Source organism: Opisthocomus hoazin, chromosome 11, assembly GCF_030867145.1.
Source record: "Opisthocomus hoazin isolate bOpiHoa1 chromosome 11, bOpiHoa1.hap1, whole genome shotgun sequence".
NCBI classification, from domain to species: domain Eukaryota; kingdom Metazoa; phylum Chordata; class Aves; order Opisthocomiformes; family Opisthocomidae; genus Opisthocomus; species Opisthocomus hoazin.
The window spans coordinates 5,794,536-5,810,117 of NC_134424.1; the positions used below are offsets into that span (position 1 = coordinate 5,794,536).

Sequence of the window (15,582 nt, forward strand, 5' to 3'; positions counted from 1 at the left end):
TACCCGAAAACAGGAACTTCTGTGTTTGCCAGTGATCCTCTTCCCTTCTTCCCAGATGAAAATTTCTCTCTTAGCAATTTATTCTTTTTTTGGCTTCCTTTCCAGACATGAGACAGAGGGTAGCAGAAACAGTGCACAATCCCATGTAACCTCCCACTGCAAAGAAGCCCACTTGCTTCTGTTTGCCCCCAAAGCAACAACTCGTGAAGTCAATGACTGTCACTAGTGGCTGGGGGGGGATACATGTGCCAAACCGCATTTATTTACAGTGTCCCTCTGAAATGTTGTTTTATTCTTCCACCAAGACAGCTGCACCAGCTCCCTGCCTCTCCCAGCGCTCCCTGGGGTGACTCCGAGAAGCGGGGACCATCCAGGTAAGCTGCTGGCCCCATGCATGTGTCACACCATGCAGAGATACCCCCGGCATCCCCTCCCATTGCTGCTGGCAGATAAGTTATATCCTTTAGATTAGCAAAAAAAAAGTATTGTGTTTTTCTTTTTACTTTTTCTTTCTTGAAACATGGCCATTGACACTTGCGGTTTGGGTTTCGTTTTACTTTGAGTCTTTTCAAACCAAATTAGTTTAGTTCAAGCCTTTATACTTACAAGTTATCATCCTTCAGATCGGAGGTAGCTCTGCCTGCTTCATCTCAGGACTGAATGGACATGGCACACAGCTCTTTCAGTGATGAGCATGTGATATATTAAATAGACAGGTGGCAACAGTAGTGCATGGGATAATCGGAGATCAGCCAGGCATTCCTTTGGTGCTTTCACTGCACAGATATATGAAGATCCCTCATGATGAAATGAAGAAGTTATGTGTCCTAAACTGCTAGAGTTTTCCACACAGTTCACCGTTAACCCTTGGGACTCCTTGCCACAGGGGTGTGAGGCAAAGGGCCACTGCCAGGATGGACTGGGAACAAATGCCACCAGCGACTAGAGCCACAGGCTCCCTTGTCTTTTGCTCGTAAGATGCGTACGAGCCCTACGTAGGGAGATAGATCAGTTCTCCTCCTCTTTCAGAGGCAACTTGCACTGAGCAGTTGCTCCAAACAGCTCTTCAGCATTATCCATATTGCTGCAGTTCCCGTCCAGCGGAATAGAACACCTCTTATCCCCCTGCCCCTTGCCAAAAACAGACTCAGAGCCATCATGTGCCGCTATATAAAAGCTAATTTGAAAACCGTGCTAGGATACTCCAGACTTCTGTTCTCCAGGGCTGCAAGACCCTGTTTTGTGCCCAAGCCAAGGACAAGAAATAGAGGTCAGGTGGCTTACAGTAAATATCAGTCATGGTATCACTGCTCCTTGCTATTAACCAGAGGGGTCTGTGGCTGGCATCAGTGGAAAGTGAGTGATTTACTTTGTGCTTTCATGAATTTAGACACCGTAGTCAGCCACCTGAATCACCCAACTTAAAAAAAAAAATAGAAATTTCATGTGAGTATTGAGACTGGCTCTATCTTTAATATAAACACGGGTGAATGATCCTAGTCTTCTACTACAATAGTCAAGGCAAGCTCCAGCTTCCCCACATGAGGAAGAAAGTTGCTACTTCACGATACAGTTTAAAAACGGCACATTGTGGGGGTTTATCTCTGGCTGCCTCTGCCTAACAGTCTAACACTGAATAATGAGAGATTTCTTCATCATGATACACTTATATTTCTCTTTTAATTCACTTTAGTGGATGATTTCTACACGTTAAAAACACAGACATTTGTGGATATCTAATACTGAGCATGGTCTCTTAAAAGACAGTAACAAAGTTTGCCCTCTGCCCATCTCTATTTACAGTATTTTTTTTGCATTCTCATTTAGCAGTAATCATAAATAGTATTAGTTGTACATAATATATTTTTAAAGCCTATTTGGTCCACTTATTTGTTCCAGTCTCTCAACCTACTACTGTTTCATGCAGTAACAAACTGTAAGAAAAAAAAGCTAACCCCTTTTTTTTTTATGCTGGTGTAGCATAATCTTTATTTCTTTAGACACTTTGTGCAAACATTAAATTGATAAAAGACATAATGTAGATGGACCCGCAGCTGAACTGAAGGTAATTGCATAAAAATGAAATGGAGACCTATAATTGTACACCGCTTTAGCCTCTATTGCACTGTACTCTGGAAGCAAGGATCTCGCTTGTCATAGCAAGTTGCTTGTTATGGTGATTGCATGAAGACTTGATCGAGCTGTACAAGACAAGTATAACATTACTTAAAGGGAGCTTTTCAAGCTAAGAGTCTGACACTAAAATGTACTGTATTTTCAAAGATGTAGTATGCTTTAACAAACAGAAGAGTCCTTGAATGACAGCTTTTGTTACCCTTTTGTTTGATGGTGCTGTACTGAAAAATTCAGGTTATGTCTATGCCTTTCTATTTCTGGTTTTGATTTCTCTTCAACAGCACTTCAAGAATAAAAATTGACTCGAAGCATGAATAGTAGAAGTCGGTGGATACAGTAAATGTTAGTCTGGCATTTAAAGATTACTTCCGTCTCATTTTTTTCAGTCTCATTTGTTGAATGCTTAAATGCATTCTGTGAGCCATTGTATTGTTGTAGAAATGGGGAACTCAACAGATACAGTGAGATATAAAATACACCCGGTTTAGACTTTTGGACCAATTTTGAAAGTGGCAAATGATAGAAATGGTCATTCTTACCTAGACCTTTCAGTCTGAGCGTATTCAACAGCTCAGCCTGTGTGTAGCTCTCAGCCCGGACAAACAAAATCCATTTGTTTGGCTTGCACCTGAAGAACAGGTGGGGCATGTGTCTTTTGGACTCAGAAATCAAGTATTATCCAATAAATCCAATGTATAAGTGGGACATCGCTTCCTCCAGAGCTCTGCTACTTCAATTAGCACAAATTTTCCTAGAGACATTATAATACTGAATGAAAGTGCAGGAAAAAATTGTGGTATGTCATTGATTTATACACACTGGAAAACAGTGGTTACTGTACACATGAGTATATCCAAAATGCATGAATTTTCACATTTTGAACTCAAGAGGCTGACCAAGAAGTCAAAGAGGGAAAAAAAAACTTTAGTTACTTATTCTGGGGGGAAAACCACTGACAAATTATTACAGATGGGCAAAATCAGATGTGCTTTGCCCAGGACGCTGGTTTCTTTTGACCAATTGTACAGACTGCAGGTGAGCACCACTGTGCCTTGCACTGCTGGTTCACACCCAGAAGAGCCATTGCCTCTCCTGCCCTTTGCAAGTCTTGCCTGTGGCTTTCCTTCCTCCTAACGCTCACAGAGCCTGACAGTTATAGGTTTCTGACACTCGGTGCCACTGCTCTCTTACTGTCTCCTTCCTTCCACTTCTCTCTATCCCACCAGTCGCTCCCTGCCTAAGGCAAATCTGTAAACTCTCCAGGACAGGGAAAATCCACATTTCCATCATAGTAGACTTTGTCATTATTACAAGTTCAAAATCAAGTCAAAACACAAGCCAACGCACATTTTCAAAGCAATGATTTAAAGTTAAAATGAAAATGGTAGCTTAGTATTTCTTCCTGTTCTCTCCCAGGGTCTTACTCTGTTAGCCTCTACCCAGCTTTTGTGCTTCTACATATTTCACCACACTCAGATGATCTAAAACATCATGAAATCTGACTATGAGCAAAAATTTAAATGAATTGTTCACTCATTCTGTAAGTAAACAGAATCATAGAAATCATAGAAAAATTAAGCCTGGAAGGGACTTCTAGAAGTTACCTCATCTGGCCTTTGCCTCAAACCAGGACTAACTCTGCAGTAAGAGCAGGTTGCTGGGGTTTGTACCCAGCTGAGCTCTCCACACTTCCCCACCCTCACCGGGGGCTGCTCCAGCACTGGACACCTCCCATGATGAAGAATTTGTCCCATATGCAAACCCAATTGCCCTTGCCGCAGCTCGTGACAGTGGCCTCTTGTCCTTTCACTTCTGTGCACTGCTAGGAGGAGCTGGGGGTCTGGCTTCTCCATTATGCTGGCTGTGAAGTAGAAAACAGCATCTAGCACTCTTTACCTTCTCTTCTCCCGGCCAGGCAAGCCTAGGTCCCTCAGCCTCTCCTCTTACATCAGATGCTCCAGACCCCTCACCACCTCATTGGCCTTCACTGGACTTGCTTCAGATACCAGTCAGACCTCAAATCCTTGCTTCCCCCACTTCAAGCCCGATGGTCCCAGTGGTTTTTCACCTACTTTGAGTATCACCCAGCCCACCCACATTTCCTCCTTTTAGATACAAGGATACTATGGGACACAACTGCAGTCTCGTAAAGGTTTCACTCTCTATCAACCTTTTCTTAAATATACGTCAGGGGTCAAAGGTACCTGAAAAATAAGACATATGCAGGGTCTCTCTTCTGGCTCCTTGCAGCTGAGTGCGAACTGCGTTAGAGCACTTACTGTCCCTCTCAGAAAATAATGTTTGCAAAACTGAGGTGTTTGTAAACATTGATTTTCTGTATATGGCTCAAGCACAAGCACATCACAAGATTTAAGTAAGATAAGAAGTGAGACTGTGCTTGATGTGAGGTGCAGGAGTTAATCAGCTGTAGATAAGAACTGATGAGGTTTTATCATCCCAGCCACAGAGAGAATGACTGTGTTTCTCTGCCTCTTGATCACTTCAGAGAGTAAGTGAAACTATATATCAGCCCATGTTTATCTGTGCCTGAGAAGTTCTTCAAGAATAAATTGAGCTCAGAACTCTTCTTAACCTTTCCCCTAGTTGGGACTTAAAATTAAGCTCTCCCTCTGTTTTTTGAGCTATCTCTCTGGCACGCTGACAGCATGTGAAGTATCCCATCGTCTAGTTGACTTCCAGGCCAACAACACAAGCGTGGATGAAGTTATGAAATAAAGAATCTGGATGTTAAACAGAGACCATCTGGCTTTCTTTGCTACAAGATTATGAGCCATGGAGAGCTGGCACATCTGCATTTAGGTATCACCCGCACACACATTGTTGGCTGTAAATTTAGAGAAACAGAGCCTCTGTTGAAAAATAACAAGATAATTGTTTTGCCTTCTTTTGTATCACAAGTTGAAGTTAGGATATAACACTTGAAATAGGTGTCGACTGAGGCAATAGTTCTGTTCTCTCTCCTAACCTGATCCCACCTGGTGGAAGTGAATTATTACTTATACTAATAGAGAGAATTAATTAAAGACACTCCAAGTCCACTGGGTTTAAGAGAAAACCTTAGAATGCAAGTTCATAGATACTTGTACTATGAATAAGCTTTACTTGCATAAAGAGACTGAAATCTTTAGGTAAGTAGGGTTAGGCCTTAGAAGTAAACAACTGTAGGCTTAGAAATTCTGGATATGTTATTCTTTCAGATCTTTGTCTTAGTATCACAAACAAGCCTCTTCTTTTCCTAATCCCACCAGATAACCAGCTTACAAATGAAAAACATACAGATGAAAAGCCTAAGAGAGATATTGTTATGAGTTCTGTCGCAGAATTCAGCATCACAGACACTTCATCAAAGGGTACCAAAAATGAGAAGAAATTGTCAGATGCGAGCCGATCATCTATTGCTTCCCTGGAGAAATGCAGAGAATTCACTTACATTGAAGATGACGCATCAGTACATCAGAGAGACAGTGACGGTATGTTTTATAAAACAGATCACACTTAAGCTGATTTCTAAATAATGCCCATTGCAAGAGCAGTGTGTGTATCTAACTTGAAATAAATGCTTACATGCTGACCAGGAGGTTCAAGAACATAGCCAAAAGCAGCATGAAGTTGCCCTGCAGACATTTCGGTGATAGACAAGAATCTGTAGGAGACGATCTTAAATTGTCAGTGATATTAAAGTCATAGAAAAGGAGCTTAGAGCTTACTGTGCAACAGAGCATTTGTACTTTTGCAATGAGTGTTTGCACAGAGGTACTAGTGTCGGTATCAGAGAAACAGAGCATCCCACAAGGACCCACTCCTCCCCAGTAGCAAAGACTGTTGCTTTTGCCTTTGGTATTGCAGCAGCTCCTGTGGCTGCAGAACAGATGCTGTGTTTGGTGGTCTCCACGTTACTTCTAAGATCTTGTATATGCAGTTGTTGCATGGACCATTACATCCAGCCAAGCCATTCTGCTGACCCATCACCAAACCTTCCCTCTGCTGCCCAACACTTCAAAACTCTCATGGATCAGGGTGAGGAGCTCTCTTCACACTCTGCCCTGATGTCTCTGATGACCAGGCCAGATGGATCGACATAGATAGAACTTCTGGTTCGTTCAGTACGCTCTGCGTTTTGAAAACGCATATTTGAAAACAAAGCGCTATGAAATGTAGTTACAAACTGAAATTGCCGCAGAAGCCCAATAGTTCAAGTGTCTTTTTGCAAATGAACATTGCTAGAACATAACTTGCTCTGGGGCTAATGATCAGAGCTTTCTTACCTTTTCAGAAAAGGAGCTGATCTGTTTTATTGTGTAAAAGGAGAAGTTAGAGCTGAATACCTGCATTATTTTTTAGAAGAGTTTCCAAGGCAGTAGTACCACCAAGAGTTAAAGAATAGAAGGAGTTGTGAACACTCATTACAGACAAAGAGGCATGACTCCTGCTAATCTAAATCATGTAACACCCCTGATTTTAGCGGAATTATGCTGAGAACCAGCTATTCATGGTTATTCCAGGAGCTGTGAAAAATATTCTACTGTGAAGTGTTTTTGAAGTTTCTTATGTGTGCCTTTTGCAATAATGGATTAGTGTGTTACATGCAATGGAGCTGGGATCTCTCGCATGTGACTTAACAGTCCCGGAATTAAGAACTTCTAAATACAGATCAACACAATAAACCTCCATACTCTCCAGGAACCATTACCATTTCCGCTGTACCACTAATTCTGTAATAAAAGGAATGTCTCTGATACATGTACTAGAATACATTTAATTTTAGTGAAGGATCTGAAGTATATATTTGTTTAGGGGACTTGTCCTTTAGTCCAGACACTTACTGTTTTCTGAGTTTACTGACTATCCGATCAGGTCCCTCAGCCATTACTGGCACACAGGTGTGTACCATGTGATGCAAATAACAGATTTCATACTCCTTAAAAAAGCTAAAAGTGAAGGAAATTTACAAAAAAACCCCAATCTGTGCGCAATTAATAATGTTAAAGTCTGGATAGAAGCCAAGAAAACCAAAGGAAGCCAGATTTGTGGTTGTGACTGTGTACTCTGCTCATTCTACTCTGACAAGTTACTGCTTATTCCACACACAAGACCAAATCCTGTTTGTTGGTGCATGGACAACCTCTGAAGGCAGAGCGATAGGTGAGGAAATTTGCAATTATTTTGTTCCCTGCACTCAGAGAGGAGCAGTTCCAAAGCTCATGGTTCTCACCAAGGGTGGCTGTCGTGGCCTCAGTGAACTTTGGACCAGGTTCCTTCAGAGCATCATCTGGGTGAGCAGAGGGTGAGCTGACAGCCACCAGACAAAAGCAGGAAAATTTAGAGATGAGGCAGGCTAGCAAAATTATTGGAATTTCTTCTTTTGTGGTAATTAATTTACTAATGTAGAGAATGAGAGCCAAGGTCGTTGTTCTCACTGAGATAAATGCAGTAATGCCGTTTGGCAAACAGCAGGGAAAACAGAGGAGCAAACAGGAGATTGCATCTTCTTTTATGCAGTTGGTGGCTAATTTATTTTCAAATATATAAATGAATGCATAGGAATGGATGTTTAATTGCTAATATCTATTATTTATATACATTACGCCACTTAAAACAGGACAAAAAAGCCTCACACATGCAGATTTTTCGAAATGTGTTACATCCATTATCACAGTTCATGGTGTGTGCTCTGATGGGAATTTAAAAGCATCTTTACTGCACATCACAGACTCTGTGCTTAAACATTACTTTATTATTAAAATCTTGTGCTTTTTGTGTGCTCTCTTTCCTGGATGAAGCCCTAAGAATCATATCTATTTTTTCCAGATTACATAAGCACCATTATGGTTAACACATTTAGGGAAAAAAACTGTTATTAGAAAACAGATCTTTGGAGAGAAAAAAAAATTTGAAAGATCCTCAATTGATATTTAATTTTGAATTTCATCTCTCATATCTATGTATAGGAAGGAAATTTCATAAACATGAGATATCTAAAAAGAATAGTCTTAATTACACCATGGACTACTGGATAAAATGATTACATTTTCTACACTGTAAATTTCATACAATTAAATGCAGTGGTGTCACCTTATAAAACGTTTCAATTTTATAATTATTTCAGTTCATTTAGTTAGAAAAAAATATAAGCATGAATTTACTAAGTATCACCGAAATCTAGTCATTCTTATTCTACAGAACTGACTTAGAAGTTAGTTGTGCTTGTCTGAACTTAAATAGATCTTGACATATTTAAATAAGTATTAAAATTGATAACATTGGTGATGATACGGTACTTAGAAAGAAGTTCAATCACATGCTATTTATTTTTGCTACCTCCTTTAACAGCTTTTTTTTTTTTTATAAAGAAGCTGGAATTTTTTTAATTTTGTTTTTCTATCAAGAAAGCTTTCTTAAAAAGAAAGAAAAAAAAAAAGAGCATAATTCTGGAAACTTCCTGGCAGTGAACTTTATGTTACGTGAGATAGAAAATGCCACAACAGAACCAATGCAGTTGAATGAGTTCACAGTTAGTCATCCTAGGGCAAGAAATGTGGTTATAACCATATGCTTTCCTGAAAGAACCAATGAAAAGGCATTCATATTGTTGAAGGCATTTTTCCTTTCCAAAAACAAGGAGGGAAAAAAAAAATAAAATTGAAAGGTCTGGGTCTTTGCGCTCCAACTGGATTCACACAGTCAGAATCTCACACCTGCTCTGAGCCCTGCTGCACTGGGAGGCAGCCTCCCCAGATGCTGTGGTTGGAGAGGTGGGTAGTTAATGAGTTGATTTTTGAGGGGAACAAATATAACGCGAGGGTTTTGTCATGGTGGTGAAGTTTTCAGGGATATTCACTGGTTCCAGACACACAGCCTAGCTGATACTATCTTCCAAACTTTTGTCTCCTTTTAATAATTAACAAGTCTGTGAATCAAAAGGTGAGAAACCCATTTTGGTGGTCAAGTGGAAGGACCCTGGGCTGAGAACCCATCATCACGCTGTCCTCTGTAAATACTGTTCTCCAGGCTGGCTTTTGCTCCCCGTCTTTTGTTAGGCAACCTAGCTGTCCTTAAACATTTTTACTGAAATGGAAAACTTCTAGAAATAAAGCTATAAGCAGAAGGTGAGTCTGTACTCTTCATTCCCCCTCTGTGTGTGGATTTGATCTTGCTCGTAAGATCATCTCAGAAGATTTTCCAGATGCCATATCAAATTCATGAACCAGGGATGCACTATCCCATGCATCCAGACTGACCATGTATGAAAGCAAGAACTAGACCTGGGGAGTGTGAGCGCCTGATCCACTCTCCACAAAAGCTTTGGGTGCTTGCGCAATGACTTCCAGCAAGGACTGAGTCAGACTAACAGACTGACAGCCCAGAAGAGGATCATTTAAATAAGAAGGATTCGGTTCTGAACTCTTCACGTGCAGGCAAAAACGCCCCTGAAAGTTTTTTGGGGTTTTTTTTGTCGGTTATTTTTTCCCCTTTTTCCTAGAAATAGCAGAAGCAGCATGATGATTTTTATCCTTAACTGCAAACTCTTGTGAAAAAGAAAATAAACTCCACGTGTGTCACGTGTGTCGATCAGGTAGGACATGTGGCATCCCAAAGCAACAGCACTTCCAAACTCCCGCAACACTGCAAGCCCCCCAGCAGAGCATCCCCGCTGCATGAGGTTCACACCTGTGCTGAAATTTATAGCTCAAACGCTTTAAGAATAGAGAATCATAAAATCATTTAGGTTGGAAAAGGCATTTAAGATCACTAAACCCAATCGCAAAGTTGGTTCAGAGTACTTGTTCCTCTGAACTTCACTGCCACAGAACATTGACATTCAAATTTTTTTCATGCCGCTGTTGTTTTTCCAGAGCAAACAACATAGAAAATAAATCCTTTCATTTGACTTTATGGAAGTAGTTATCATCACTGTATTTTTAGCCTACTCTGTGTGCTGCCTTGCATCTCATTTCTGTGCAGCCACTCTAGCCTAAACCTGGGTAATAAAGCACGGCCTTTTTCTTATGTCTCGCTGCTTTTCCTTTTTCTTAGATGAATGCGCAACACTTATCCTGGCCTGCTTGTTCTGCCAGTTTTGGGACTTTCTTATAATGCTGCCTGATACCTGTGAACATTGGCTGACAGATACCTGTTGTCCATCCAATAGATACTACCAGACCTCCAGTGAAGAGCACGCCAACAACGACTGCAACTGTGACTGTGACATTGATTGCAGCCTTTTTGAGTCTTGCCACGAGACTGGTGAATGCCTGGAACTTGCCATGGAGATTTCTGAAGTCTGCTATCGCTAATGGGAAAAGAAGTGACAAAATTCCTCAAAACTACCTGAAAATGAACTGACAAGAGTACCAAGGAAATTTTTATTTTTTTTTTTGAAGATAACAATAATAACCAGAGTATTTGCCAACCAGGACTATGTGCATCACGCTGCTCCCACCCTGGAGGTCTGTATATCTGTACCGTTCTGGCGGTATGAGTTCACGAACTGCTGAAACCAATAAAGGGCAAAAAAGGGTCTTCTCCTTTGCCATAGACGACAACAGAATTCCTAAGTGCCAAGTGTGCTCGATGCTTTACCTCTGCCATCTATCTGATGCTTTTATAAACCTCTAATTGCTTTAAACATGGATTTCCCCCATTCATAAACATAGCATAAATTAGGACATTATTTCAGGACTGATATATATTCGTTCATCTTCCTAATGGATTCATACATAAACATGTATTACACATTGTTGGTTATTATTAATAATATATGATATAGCATCATTTTATAATTAAAAATTTATTTATTCAATCTCTTAAAACACACTTATATGCTCAGTTTAGGTAGAAAAGAAAATTAAATGAATTAGAAACCATGCTAGCGGTAATTACAGCAAATGTCTCTAAAAATCTCCAGTGAGTTTTGTGGAGGAAGCATTTTAACAGGGTAGTGCAATTCGACAGCGTATTAATGTGCGTGCCTATGGTTATGTAATAACAGGTTATGCCTATTGTTCATTAGTTATAGGAAAGGGCTCCTTAAGTGTAATTAGCCTAAATGGGAATTGACTGCACAGTTCCAGAGGAGAGTTATCCCATGGTTAGCCAGTAACTGCACTGCCTGATTTTCATTTGTAAGATTTCTGCAAGCAGCAGAATATTGCCACCTGTTCTAGTGGAAACAGGCATCTCCACCTGTGCACAAAAGATTACAAAATGACAGTATCTATCCTGCCTGTGCTTTCAAGCTCCCTCTATCTCTTTTCTGATGGCAGGTCTGATTAATAAAAGGAAATACATATTGCACCCTACACATATGACAACAAAAGCACGTAAATTCAGCTGCCTGAGGGTGCAAAATGCGCGTATTAAGCACAGAGGAAAATACAGAGTTGCTTGCTCACATTAGATATCTATAGGCTAACACCGAAGACAGTGTTTGCTTTCTATAGGCACTAAAATTTCTCCCCAAAACCCCACTGACCTGAGTGCAGAAGTGCCTGGGGAATCCCAAACATGAATCCTGGACAAGAAGCTGGAATACTCAACATTGCTGATATCACTGAAGCCACTTCTTTAATAATCTGAATTTCAAATCTGCTGTCCTGACACACAATATTTAACAGAAACAAAAATTCTTGTGAACTTCCTTTTCTTTTTTTTCCCCTCACTTCTGGAAAATTCATGTTTTCAAATAAACCAGCAATAAAGAGGTAGGTAGAATTGCTACCAATCTTTGTACAGGTATCTTACAAAGCTGGTGACCTAAGAACAACACATCTTAGAAATGCAGCGAGCAGCCCAGCATACCTTGCTTCTGTGCTCCTTCCAGGACATCAGTGGACAGTAAAAGAGGATTGCTTATTTTAATTGCAACATCACATTGTGAGTCGCAGCCACCTAAAGCAATGAAGTCATTAGTCCTTAATTGCCACACCTGCCCTAGCCTGCCAGCTGGGCCTGGCCCCAAACCCAAAAAGCACTAACCACTTGCCGTCCAGGAGGCACTGGTTTTGCACACCCTGGGTGGGGCAATGCGGAGTTTTAATGCTCCAGTTTGCACTCTCTCATAGATTTTTGGTCTTAAATCTGCCAATACTGAGCCTCAAAGCTAAACTCTCAGTGCAATGTATTGGGACACAAAGGCTTGGATCGTTCTGCTTTCTACCATAGGTTGTCCTCATCAAAGTGTCAAGTGGACATGTATGAATAAAGACATTGACCCAAAGCATTTACGAGTCAGAAAAGGAGAAAACTTGCCCCACTTACCACTTCTGAGAGAAGTATCAATAGAGATGCATGCTGTCAGTCTTTGCTCTTCATGCTGCCTTCCAAACGGGGAGATTTCATGTGAAATGGCTAAGAAGCCCAAGAGAGGAACCCAGAGGGTTGCACACCCCATAATGCTGCCAGTGAGGTACCCAGAGATTGGGAACTTGTCTTGAAAGCCAGTTCCACCTCTGAGCCTGCAAGGTAATACACATTGACCATACTGGGGTCACCGATGGCACATGAGGTCTCCATATGTCTGCTGTGGAGCTGAATAAAGAACTACTAGCACAAATTTTTTTTTTCAAGTCTCTTCCTAGGAATCATTATTTGAAAGAGCTGTTTTTCATGTTGTAATCCATAGGTTGGCAAACTGAGGTCATGTCTATTACAGGACATGGACAAGGTCAAAGACAGAGTTACAATGGTCACGGCCATAGCCATGGCTAGACAGGATGTCCTAACAATATGAATTGAATCACACACTGAGAGCTGCTCTTGTAGTGAATGGTGGTGTTTTAAATAATGCAGCAATATCTTTTGGCCTAAAGTATACAATAGCACATTGCTCAGTTTCCTGTCTTAGGAAGTAGATTTTTAGAGACCTTCTACATGAGCAGTGAAACCTTGAAAAATGAGTTATTTCATACAGAAGCAGCAGCTTATGATGACTTTGGTTTCTGTCATAAAATTGTTAATTGCAACAATGTATTTTCATGACATGCTGGAACCCTTTAATGTATTGACACCAGGGAAAGTCAGTCAGACTTTTCCATTAATTATTCCAGAAACTGTATTTCCTCTTGAGAGATCCGTCCTATTCCCACACTAAACTGACTTCCTAGGCTAGAGAAATACCATTTATCAGATCTGAACATGGGTAGACATTCCAGTGAAACAGAAATACTTGGAACAATCCAAGGCTGTCTCTGTATTTTTTATTTACTGGGAAGGAAGGTCTGAGAGCTTGAGTAGGAGGCATTTGGGTGGATGGCTGTTCTGAACATGTTGGACTCAGCTGTGCTCCCGGAGAGATATCAGCTCTGCAGTGTGTGAAACCAGCTCCTCAGAACAACAAATAGAAGTTACCATTTTGCAAATGGGAACATAGCTCCGACACGACGCCTCTCCTCAGCACCATAAATGCTCTGACAGATTGGTTGGGGGAAGAGAGAGACAGAGATAATAACGAAGAGCCATGTTGCTACCATCTACAGGAAGGGACCATGGGATGATCTCTAAGGATTTTCTCTTGGAAAAGACCCATCAGTCTCATCCTTATGAGGAAAATGTCTTTTCACCTCCTTTCACCGTGTTCACAGGCCACAATACAGATCTGGATGCAAACTCTTTACAATAGAAATTGTCGTTTGCTGAACTTTGGACTGCACCCCTCACACAGAGTACTGAACGTGAAAGGCCTCAGCATGCTTCCGAAAGGTTAAAGACCAGTTATCTCAAAGGCAGTGAAATTCTCCAACTGAACATAATGTTGTTCTGGTGCCTTAAGGTTCACACACACACAGAGTCGCTTTAGACATAGGCTACAAAAATTAGCCCATGTACGCATTCAAATAGAGGGATGGAATATATTATATTAGCTCCTTTGACTTTCCTTTGCTTCCTAGAGCACTTTGATTGTTCATACTCTCTTAAACAATCACAACCAGAATGACCAACATCTTCCAAATGTCAAGACAACACACAACTCTGCCTTAACTCCCGTGCTGCGTAAGGATTCAGGCTGAATGCTGCCGCTGAGCTCTAGAAGACTTTAGTTCTCAGGGAGAAAGCAAAATACGGGAACAATTAGGATGTTCACAACTGTATTTCTCCTATTGTTATGCTTGCACCATATCAAAAAATGTTCAATAGTGTTGGACGGAGAACATATGCATCTATTAAATTTTTCTTTTAATTACGTTAAATGGGTGGAACCATTGCTTTAATCTTCATCTATGTCAAGCTATATTTTAGGCCTCTTAAATGCAAGGTAAGTTTCCTATTATGCAAGAAAATAAGTTTACCAAGCAGACTGGGATTTCCAGGCACTGCTCCACTATAATTCACAGTAACTGAGTATTAATCATGATTAATAATCTATCATTCCTGTGGTTTAAAAAAAAAAAAAGGAGGGAATTATTGAGAATGTGCATTTTCTCTTAGCATACTTTATATAATTGCACAATGCAACAATTCTATGGAATTCATTACTCTGCTGGTGACAATCTAGATTTCCTTAACATTGCACCTCATGGGAATCGTTGCCACCTGATGCACGTTCCATGGCCTGCGCAAAATAAGTTGGTGAGTGCAAGCCATTTCATAATTGCTGTGTGCCCAGATCACGAAAAACATGCTTACAATTGGTACCATTTGGAAAAATGCCAAGATCTGAGTGTAAACAGAGCACTTTCTGTCCGAAGAGTTAGTTCTTCCTTGGTCAGAGTTGAAGCACAATAGAAAGAGCAATGATGAACTGCTCCCTCTGTGAGGGCTTCAACCTCCTGAGGTATCAGCTGATATCTTAGATCCCCTTTAAAATAAAAGAAAAATCTACCTGAAGTGACACAGCCGTTGGGCCGCTTGCCCCTACACCCAGTAAAGTCATCATGGAGGTGGCACAAGTATAAAATAAAACAGAGATGGGTGTTGTTACTGTACATAATTTCTAGGTGTACCCAGAAAAAAAAAAAAAACCACTATTGACACTAAATAAAAAAAATTGGATCTAAGAAATCTACAAACCAGAAAATGCCGAAAGTCACTGACTTGTCATCTCCTAGTGCTTGCTGGTGGTGAGGCACCATTCTCTGTGTATTGAAGAGGGACCATGGACTTCCAACAGGCAAGGTCACAGGCTACTAGGGTATCTTGCTTATAAAATAAAAAGCAAAAAAGAAGATGACGCACGGACATTGTGTTGATGGCCTGCCTGAGCAGAGCATTTTAAGTGACAAAGTAATGTTAGAAAATGCTTCCTTATTAGAGAATCTCGCAACTGAAACTGTCATTCCCCTGCTCACACAACAGTATATTAAAATGACCATGGTACAAAGAGAGAAAAAACCCCACCTTATACAGGCACACAAGAAAATCATCATCAATATCATTAAAATGCAGACTCAATTTATATTGCCAGTTTTGCCATGATGCCTACAAAGTAAA

General features: G+C 40.6%; 1 protein-coding gene across 4 annotated transcripts in view; it reads left to right on the forward strand.

The window, feature by feature from the left end:
- Positions 1-14,266, forward strand: part of MDFIC2 (MyoD family inhibitor domain containing 2) — a 50,336-nt gene extending 36,070 nt beyond the window's left edge. For 2 of the 4 annotated variants that reach the window (XM_075432710.1, XM_075432711.1), the window contains exons 3-5: positions 306-374; positions 5,406-5,627; positions 10,192-14,266. In XM_075432710.1, the coding sequence (XP_075288825.1) occupies positions 306-374; positions 5,406-5,627; positions 10,192-10,451 (551 nt within the window). In that variant the 3' untranslated portion in view covers positions 10,452-14,266. The remainder of the gene's footprint in view (positions 1-305; positions 375-5,405; positions 5,628-10,191) is intronic. The other 2 variants (XM_075432712.1, XM_075432713.1) reach the window with 2 other exon arrangements.
- Positions 14,267-15,582: the final 1,316 nt, after the last annotated feature.